The sequence below is a fragment of the Pangasianodon hypophthalmus genome, chromosome 13 (genome assembly GCF_027358585.1).
Source record: "Pangasianodon hypophthalmus isolate fPanHyp1 chromosome 13, fPanHyp1.pri, whole genome shotgun sequence".
Taxonomy (NCBI): domain Eukaryota; kingdom Metazoa; phylum Chordata; class Actinopteri; order Siluriformes; family Pangasiidae; genus Pangasianodon; species Pangasianodon hypophthalmus.
In genome coordinates, this window is record NC_069722.1 from 14,975,182 (window position 1) to 14,986,007 (window position 10,826).

The 10,826-nt window shown below is 34.3% G+C and overlaps 1 protein-coding gene across 1 annotated transcript; it reads right to left on the reverse strand.

Moving 5' to 3' along the window:
• Positions 1 to 2,046: 2,046 nt before the first annotated feature.
• On the reverse strand, positions 2,047 to 5,921 carry LOC113528182 (5-hydroxytryptamine receptor 3A). Its single transcript, XM_053239360.1, has 8 exons — positions 5,777 to 5,921; positions 5,611 to 5,655; positions 5,413 to 5,519; positions 4,767 to 4,936; positions 4,463 to 4,584; positions 3,953 to 4,163; positions 3,642 to 3,797; positions 2,047 to 3,080 (listed from the first exon to the last, which is right to left on the reverse strand). The coding sequence occupies exons 1-8, from the start codon at positions 5,918 to 5,920 to the stop codon at positions 2,824 to 2,826; spliced, it is 1,212 nt and encodes a 403-aa protein (XP_053095335.1). The 5' UTR covers position 5,921; the 3' UTR covers positions 2,047 to 2,823.
• Between the last annotated feature and the right edge of the window lie 4,905 nt (positions 5,922 to 10,826).

A 10,826-nucleotide genomic window follows, 5' to 3' on the forward strand; every position in this document is an offset into this window, starting at 1 on the left:
TCTTCACTTTTTTCACGAGCTTCACTCATCTAAAATGGCAGACCCTAATTTACTTGCTTCAAATTCAATTACGTATTATATCACGTGGTGTCCCAGAGTCTCCTAAAAATATTAGGTAGAGTTTACTAAATTCCAAATTAACGTCGAATTCACTCAAAATTATTTGTTGACTTTCTTTATTATTATGAGAACAGTAAAAACTCAGTATCTTTTGTCGCAAATATAGCTTCAAAATAAGTAAATTTAAATACACAACTTTTTAAGTAAAATATGTTTATTTTAATGAGCAATATTTGCTGAAGGCAGGAATAATTTTTTGCAGTGTGTTTTTTATTTATTTGAATGTTAAAAACGTTAAGAATGTTAAAAGTGTGGAAACAAAACTGACATTTTGACATAAAGTACAGTCCTCTCTGAAAGTATTGGAAGGGCAAGGCCAATTCTTTTGTTTTTGCAATATTTTGAAGACATTTGGGTTTGAGATCAAAAGATGAATGAGACAATAGATGCGAACTTCAGCTTTCATTTCCTGATATTTACAACTAGATGTGTTAAACAACTTAGAACATGGCACCTTTGGTGGCAGACCACCCAATTTTAAGGTGATCAAAAATCTTGGAACATGTAACTGACAGGTGTTTCTTGTTGCCCAGGTGTGCCCTGTTAGATTGATTGTTTAAAAAATGAATAGCTCTGAATGTCTACTCGTGGTTTGAGCTCTGGGTTTTACCCAAGAAGACTGCATTTGTTGTTAAAAAGGATAAACCAACCTGAAGACCAGAGAGCTGTCTATGGGAGAAAAGCAAGCCATTTTGAAGCTGGGAAAAGAGGGAAAATCGCACAAGCACTGCATGAGCATTGAAAGAAACCACTGGTGTACTAACAAAAAGACATAAAACTCGTCAGCAAAGGACAACATCAGCAGTTGAACACAGAAGCATTGTGACGGCTGTGAAGAAAAACCCAAAAACAACAGTCAGTGACATCACCAAAAACCTCCACAGGGCAGGGGTGAAGGTATCGAAATCCACTTCTCAAAGAAGACAAGAGCAGAAATACAGAGGCTGGAACCTGGAACCAAGATTACCAAAGACTACCAAAGTGATGGAAAGGCCAACATGTGGAGAAAGAAAGGAGCTGCTCATGATCCAAAACATACGAGGTCATTGGTCAAGCACGGTGGAGGTAGTGTCATGGCTTGGGCTTGCATAGTTGCTTCTGGAATAGGCTCACTAATCTTTATTGATGATGTAACTCAGCAGAATGGTAGCAACAGATTGAATTCAGAAGTCTGCAGAAACATTCTGTCTGCCAATTTACAGAGAAATGCAGCCAATCTAATTGGGAGGAAGTTCATCATGCAGCAAGACAATGATCCAAAACACACTGCCAACATAAAGGACTGGGCAAAGGTTTTAGACTGGCCAAGTCAATCACCAGACCTATTTGTACGTTTGTACATGTTGTTCATGCATGAGTACTTTTGGAGGGAACTGCTTCATAAATTGCATGAATTTGTTCAATTTAGCATTAATTTTGTATGTAAAAATGAGTTATTAGATTACTAAAACATTTTCTGTTTTTTTGTGCTAACACATATTCAAAAATCCACTGTTGAGATATAGCTGCAGAAACACCCATATATGTTTGTTTAACATGACATTCATACATTCTATATTATGTCACTACTTTGCTCTAGTGTATGAAACTTGCTTGAGGTCTGATTTTTTGGCCATATTCCCAGTAACCTCAACTCTGACAATAATAAACTCTGAGGCCACTAAACTTATAAATTTGACCTTTTCATAACCTTGGCCAAATCCTGCCAAACATCTCCATATAGCTCTCCTTTAGGGAAATCTGCAAAACTTTCATGGTCTTTACATCATGTATCATTGTAAATTGCCACCCATTCTAGTGATGTTTTTGTAACAAATGTGAAACTGTGTTGGCGGACATTTGCATTACTCCAAAACTCTTGACCACAAGCAATTCTAGGCCTTTCTGGAGAGGAAGAGCTGAGACTGAGACTCGTAAACTGGCAGCAATTATTTATTAGTCTTCAATTTGTACATCATTTTGAATGTTGAAATTATAGGAAATAGGATGCATAGATCCATTTAGCAAATACATTATGCATAGATACATTTACCTAATAAACAGGATGTATACAATGATACATTTAGCAAAAAAATATAATATATATCTACGGTAATATCTGTGGGATATTTCTTTGCATATATGAGTAAGGTTCAGCTTTTCATTTTCATTGACAGAGTGAAACTGAAATTTTCAGAACATGTGTTTATAGGTTTTTTGCAATTTTCAGAACATGTGTTTATAGGTTTTTTGCTATTTTCAGAGCATGTGTTTATAGGTTTTTGAATTTCAGAGCATGTTTTTATAGGTTTTGTCCCTCAACACAACCAGGAGCTAAGTGTCTCCTTTGATAATAAGCAAAAAAAAAACCTAGAATTTATAAGAATCAGCATTGTTAGAAAGTATACCTTTAGCAACAAAATATAATATATTCCTATGGTAATATCTGTATAAAGGCTAGTGGCTAGACCTCAAGAAACCAGGTTTTAGTCACAAGACCTGCTTCTACAAAGAATACAGCTTGTTGATGCTCTATATTCAGGCACTGGGAACCCAGTGAAACTGAAAAGTCTTTTACAACCCCTTGTTAAAGTTGCTTTAAACATGAATTCAAATCCACTAGAGATGATCAAGATATATATGATCAACAAGTCATAACCCCCAACTCGCCCAAATCCTTTTTCAATAATGTCTATTATTCTTCATGAACTCATCAATAGTATATTAAATCCAGAAATCCAGATTGTTAATTTTACAAAATTCTGTTCTGGTGATACCAATTACACAAAGGACATAAACAATGTCAAGGCAAAGGTAGGCCCTGAAGCAGACTCTGTCAAACCGATTTGCATATTCATGCCTCTTCTTTTTCTCTTTATTTGTCTTCTCTACGTTCTCCATGAAAGTCACAATCTTCTGGATCGACACATCCTTGGTAGTCACATCAGTTGAGATTGTAGACACACCATTCAGGTTTATATCTGTCCAAAGAAAGTGAACACAGAGTTCCTGAAGCACTTTAAAATGAAATATTTCCTTGCATATACAGTATGAGTAATTTTACTACACTTCAGCTGTTCATATTCATTGACACATTGAGGTGAATAGGTTTCTTCTCTCCAACTCAAATAATCTTGGTCTCCTTGGATAGTATGTTAAAGCTTAGTATAGAATGTCTATCGATGTAATTAGGAAATTACAATTTTAGGTGAAATCTACACTTATATGTGACCAATAGTTTTGTGATTACATGAGTAATATGTGATCACATGTGGAAAAACTTGTGAAGGTGCATTTCGCCATGACCTCAAATAGCAAAGGTGAACTCAAGTAAATAAATGTGATATTCTGTGATCACTTATGTGACAAAAACACATCTGAAAAATGAAACCATATGCCCTGGATGTGCAAATAAATGAATCATGTATTTAAAAAATCGCATGTGGAAATAAAAACGCATGCACACAATGTGAAAAGTCCACTACAGACTTTTTTTGTGTGGTTTGCAGTTTGTAAATATTTGCTCTGCATTCATACCCTACCCTTTTTGATCTCATCTTTGCCACCGGTGTTGCTTAATTCACATGGTTTTGGGCGCCTGCAGGACAAGATGGCGCCACTGTCCGCAAAATGTGAGAGCACCATGGATGACAGCAAGCTCATAACCAAAATGATCAAGCAGAAACAAAAGTGATAACCTGGTGAATACAAATCAGTTATTTAGTTTGACAGATTTCTCATAATTTAACACATTTCCTATTTTTCTTATATTAAGTTTTATATATTACATTTACTAGTCTAAAAATCAATGGCATTTATATGAAGCATGACTGACGGTCAGGATGCTACTCACGGATCAGGGGGCTGCAGAGGCCGGTGTCGGGCAGGTGCTCAGTGAGGATGAGCAGGGACATAGTAAAGCTGAGCACCAGAGTGATTTTAAAGGAGCTGCGTTTTCCACCATCCAGTGGCAGAGCAAAGCTCCCCAGATCAGCTAACATGATGAGCACACTGGGGAGAATGAGCGTCACTATTGTGTTGAATGGGTTGGTGGACATAGTGACCTGAAAGAGTGAAGAGTGCTGTATTAGAGAATTTGGAATCATTGGGAAGCTTTTGAAAAGTCAGGCTAGAAGGACATCTAATTACCTGACTACAATGAATCAGAAATAATGGCGTGGTATTGATACTTTTAGTATATGCATTTGCAATGTCACAAATTAGTCAATTCTTTTCAAAAACACCACAAAAAAAAAAGCCAGATTCTGGCCATACTGCCATATGAACAAAGCATACATGAAGATTACAGAGATAAATTCATAAACCTCTCTTCATAATCTTTACAGTAAAACTATTTAATTACATAGAGATAGTTGCGGTCCAGGTTTTGTTTGTTCTGATGTAGCTCCACTGACATAGTTACCCATTCACCTCGCCTTGCTCCCACTGAAGATACGTTCCCATAGAGGAAACGTAGGCCACAACCTAATCCAGTACAAACGTGAAATTCAATTAGTAACACATAAAATAATAAAATACTCTAAAAAAAAATATTGGAAATTTTAATATACTGCTTGTATGTAACATTTAAATTTCCCATTTGAGATTAAATTAATTAAATGAAACATTATTTTATCGTAAATAAATCAAATTGTTCTTTAACATACTGTTTTCTCTCCATCCATTAAGGGCTACTGGGCATGCATCCAGTACAAAAGGGTAGTTAAAAAGGTTGATTCCACACACCACGGTAGTATACAATTGGATAGCATGTTGCACAGTGCCGTCACGTCTCACCAGTATATCAGTAGAGACAGGCTTCACATCTGTTTCGATTCTACAGCCACAAGAAGAGAGGTTAAAAACACATGCTAAACACGTATAACAATAATAAAACAATTTCAAAGATACAAAAGCAGTCATAAGCAATTAAATGAATAAAGAAATCCTTGCAGTATTTAATCTCCTGTTTATATATTGATGGAATATATTTTGCTTAAACACATTTTATTTACACCTTACCTGTGAACTAGTTAATAATTTGATCGTTTTAATTTTTTTTTTACATAAATGATCATTTGCCTAGCCACTATTAATTCCTTACTGCAATAATATTTAATATTTAATTTATTAATAGTTTTTTTTATAAATAAGTGTCAATTTTTTTTCTTTTTAATGAAGATCATTTATATTAAGCCTATTCAATAAAAAATTAATAAATTCATACCTATATTATAACTGCACCCTTTACCAAAGACAAAAAGGCATTAAAATGGTTTAAACAAAACTCTCAAAGAGGGAAGGTTAACTCACGCATTGTCTACAGTTAGATCAGGAGTCCAGATTTTGTCAACTGGCAGCATAATTTCTGTAAATGTGTACTCTGTATCGGTCCATGCAAGGTCTGGGTCCTTCCATTCCTATTCAAGACAGACAAAGTACGTTCTGTCCAATCATTAGCCATTTATCATCAGGTGTTCAGATTTGCATTCTGAGAAACAGAATCCTTACCATGTCAATTCTAATGCGACTTGAGAAACGCAGGGCTTTAGTATCCTGAGGCAAACAAGAGCAGGAAAGCTATTTTAATTTGGCCTCTTATGTTCACCAGTTAATCATCAATAATGCTTAGAAGGAGCTGAAAATAATTGTTGATCATAGCAGGTTGATACTTAACCACAGACAGGGTCTCATATTGAATGGATGTGAGATTCACTGTAATAGTACATTCCAGAGGCATTGGAGGACTGAAAAGCTGCATTGCAACCAGCTTGCTAGCCAGGCATCGACGCGTGATGCAACTTGCCAAAGATCCAACCATAAAGTTGGAGCACACTAAGAGAACAGCAGAAGCAATGCAAATATTCATGCAATGGTTTCGTCATATAGAAAATTTAAATGCCTGAAGCTAAACTCATAATCCTGTTCCAATCAGTAAAATGTATTTATTTAACATTTCCGATAGTGCAAAATTTTAATTTGTTGCTTAAAGGTCAATACTGCAAAATTCATTGTATTTCTTATTCCCAACACACCTTAGCCACTCTTGAATAGTTTAATACTGTGATTACATGATGAGTTGAATTAAACATGCTAGAGCAAAGAAGCTAGATGTGTGGGTTAACTGTGCAGTGCATTTTGCAAATCTGATTAAAATCAAAATAATTTTTTGATTATATATAGTATTGATATCTACATGCTAACATAAATGTCTTACCAATTAAATAATAAATGATGCTGAAACGTTTCAGGATTCTCTTGGATGACCCCATGTTGCACTGTTCTACAAACATAATACAAAGAAATCATGTTCCCTGGATGATGTTTTCTGTCTTCATTAATTTGCTTTTGTTTCTACTTGAACAGCATATTTAAAATCAAAAAAAGTGTGAAAATCTACCTTAACACTCCTGCTTGGCTCCAGTTCTTCTCAGCGCTATGAGGAGAGGAATGTCAGATGGCTCTTAATAAGCACCACTATTCACTTCTATTAACTGGCTAACTGATGTACACTGAACAAAATACACAGCTCATATTTAAAGCATCTATGCTGTAAACATGATCCAAATTGTGTATTCTGGCTTTCTCGGCTATTGCTGTTTAATCCACACAAGCATTCATTTGATGTTTGAGCACATGAGCATATAATAGCACTTCATTAATTACCTCTGTTCACTTCTACTCCCTGCATGGCTGGAATTCAATAGAAAGCACAAAGGCAGATGAATCTGATCTCACAAAATAGTCTTTGGGTTTTAGTTCATTAAAGAGTACAAAAGAACACAGCCTATAGTTTGCTTGTTATAACAGTCAGATGGCGAGTCACTGGAAATTAGGTTCAAAATGATATATCATGGTGGTTCTGAATGAATCTTAAGAAAAATTATTAAATTTAAAAGATGCAGTCAGAGCAAAAAAAGTGTAATATATCACATTTGGCCACTTAATTGGCTATAATTTACAGATTGATGTAATGTGGATCCATGTGAAAAAGGATTATTTACAAAATCTAAATGCAAACAATGTCCAAATCTCAAATCTAAATGGATGTTGATAGTAAATATTTAGTTCAGGATCAAGAGTATGAAGCATAAACAGACAAATCTGAGGCAAAATCCAGAGTCAGGAAACAAAGTAAGGGTTGATACACAGAATCCTAATAACAGTACCAAGAAGGAGGGGTATATGTTGGCAGTGTTACACCTGAAATTCATTCATTCATTCATTCATTCATCTTCAGCAACCACATTATAGTTTATCTAATAAACAGCCAATAGCCTGCTAGCTAACAGTATTATTAGTTGTTAGCATATGAGAAATCTTGTTAGTATGGATTCTATGCATTGTAGCATTTAAGACATTTCTTTTAATGTTTAATGTATGAGCAATGGCTAGGCATGAATTCTAGTGTTTGGAACACAGACTCAGTCTGATAGTGAAACTTTTCAGTGCAAATCCAAATCACAATCCAAACAAGACACGAAGATAAAAAGCAGCTGAAAATGCAAACAACCAGAAGGACCACAGTCTTTGGTAACTGCATAGAGACTTAATTGGCCTTTTTCAGATTGTATACTCCCGTAGCTTAAAGCACAAAATGTGGGAGAAATGCAATTATGCAAATGCAATCAAAGCAGTCATAAAACAGTCAGATGGTAACTAATCAGTGTAAAATCAGTGACCATTCTTGTAGTTAATTTTGGTTGCCAGATTATTCATATAAATATGTGAATGTTGTATTAGAACCACCATGAAATTAAGTGTGGAATGCCTGATACTTTGTAAGTGCATGCTGTCTGCTGTACAAAAACAAAACAAAGATGTTAAAAGAGATACAATAAATCCTCTACCCAGTATAAACAAAAAAAACTTGAACATTTTGGAAATCAAAGTTAGCTGTTATTTTGGTGGAGCCTGTTCTGGAATAAAGATTTAAAGAATATTATAATTTATTATACCACAGTGCTGTTAAATTGTCAAATCTGATTGGTCAGAAAGTGTTGATTAATTTTCTAAAACAGTAGCTCTGACAGTATTGCTGGCTGTAATTCAGGTTTATATCAATGTGCTCTTACTAATATGTTATCATTTTCATTTCTAACATTATATTGCATTTCTATCGTTAATAACAGTTAATTCACAGGGACTTGTATAGCAGACTAATAATAAACCAATTTTAAAAATGTGATGACAAAGAAGCATGTATAATGCTTTCTGTTAGGAGATGTTTATTTAACATTTAGGGAATGAGTCTCCAGTGTCAGCACTTTGTAATGGTCAGTAGGTTTTCCACTATGTGCGAGTCTTTAGGACAGAGGACTTTGCATATTCTTGTTTCTGCCGTGTTTTCTTGTTAATTTTAAGAGAGAGAGAGAAAAAAAAGAGAGGCTGGTGAGGGAGCAACTGTTTATAGCTACTGTTAAATAATAGTAAATAATGTATAATAACTGTTTGAACTGTTAAAAACCATGAGATCACAAGTTGGACCTGTATGCCAGCTGTCTTTTCCCCTCTCTAATAAGGAAGCAATTTTTCTGAACCATTAAAAATCTTTCATCAAACAGGACCTATAAGAATCTGCTTAATATGCGTGTACTAAATGTGAACTGTCATGCAAAAAATTACGATCCAAGAGAACAAGTTTCCAAAGAACATGGTTTATTTGTTATGGATTTTACTATTTTAATTTTCTCAAACAGATTATACTGAAAGGTAACACAGATGGTTGCCTCAGTTACTGACAATGCATTAACCCCTTTACGTCAGATCTATATGAATATATACACTGACAGTGCATATAATAGACAGTGCATTAACCCCTTTACTTCAGATCTATGTGAATATATATGCTGAGAGTGCATATAATAGACAATGCATTAACCCCTTTACTTCAGATCTATATGAATATATACACTGAGACTGCATATAATAGACAATACATTAACCCCTTTACTTCAGATCTATGTGAATATATATGCTGAGAGTGCATATAATAGACAATGCATTAACCCCTTTACTTCAGATCTATATGAATATATACACTGAGACTGCATATAATAGACAATACATTAACCCCTTTACTTCAGATCTATGTGAATATATATGCTGAGAGTGCATATAATAGACAATGCATTAACCCCTTTACTTCAGATCTATATGAATATATACACTGAGACTGCATATAATAGACAATGCATTAACCCCCTTTACTTCAGATCTATATGAATATATACACTGAGAGTGCATATAATAGACAATGCATTAACCCCTTTACTTCAGATCTATGTGTATATATACACTGAGACTGCATATAATAGACAATGCATTAACCCCTTTACTTCAGATCTATGTGAATATATACACTGAGACTGCATATAATAGACAATGCATTAACCCCTTTACTTCAGATCTATGTGAATATATACACTGAGAGTGCATATAATAGACAATGCATTAACCCCTTTACTTCAGATCTATATGAATATATACACTGAGACTGCATATAACAGACAATGCATTAACCCCTTTACTTCAGATCTATGTGTATATATACACTGAGAGTGCATATAATAGACAATGCATTAACCCCTTTACTTCAGATCTATGTGAATATATACGCTGAGACTGCATATAACAGACAATACATTAACCCCTTTACTTCAGATCTATGTGTATATATACACTGAGAGTGTATATAATAGACAATACATTAACCCCTTTACTTCAGATCTATATGAATATATACACTGACAGTGCATATAATAGACAGTGCATTAACCCCTTTACTTCAGATCTATGTGAATATATACACTGAGACTGCATATAATAGACAATACATTAACCCCTTTACTTCAGATCTATGTGAATATATATGCTGAGAGTGCATATAATAGACAATGCATTAACCCCTTTACTTCAGATCTATATGAATATATACACTGAGACTGCATATAATAGACAATACATTAACCCCTTTACTTCAGATCTATGTGAATATATATGCTGAGAGTGCATATAATAGACAATGCATTAACCCCTTTACTTCAGATCTGTATGAATATATACACTGAGACTGCATATAATAGACAATACATTAACCCCTTTACTTCAGATCTATATGAATATATACACTGAGAGTGCATATAATAGACAATGCATTAACCCCTTTACTTCAGATCTATATGAATATATACACTGAGACTGCATATAATAGACAATGCATTAACCCCTTTACTTCAGATCTATGTGAATATATACACTGAGACTGCATATAATAGACAATACATTAACCCCTTTACTTCAGATCTATATGAATATATACACTGAGAGTGCATATAATAGACAATGCATTAACCCCTTTACTTCAGATCTATGTGTATATATACACTGAGACTGCATATAATAGACAATGCATTAACCCCTTTACTTCAGATCTATGTGAATATATACACTGAGACTGCATATAATAGACAATACATTAACCCCTTTACTTCAGATCTATATGAATATATACACTGAGAGTGCATATAATAGACAATGCATTAACCCCTTTACTTCAGATCTATGTGTATATATACGCTGAGACTGCATATAACAGACAATACATTAACCCCTTTACTTCAGATCTATGTGTATATATACACTGAGAGTGTATATAACAGACAATACATTAACCCCTTTACTTCAGATCTATGTGTATATATACGCTGAGACTGCATATAATAGAT

Bases quoted from the DNA above. Each gene is read 5' to 3' on its own strand.
- LOC113528182 (XM_053239360.1), bottom strand. From the start codon at position 5,920: ATGGTTGGATCTTTGGCAAGTTGCATCACGCGTCGATGCCTGGCTAGC. The intron at 5,656-5,776 runs GTTAAGTATCAA...TGTTTGCCTCAG, and splicing joins AATATGAGACCCTGTCTGTG to GATACTAAAGCCCTGCGTTT. The intron at 4,937-5,412 runs GTGAGTTAACCT...TTGTGGCTGTAG, and splicing joins GATCTAACTGTAGACAATGC to AATCGAAACAGATGTGAAGC.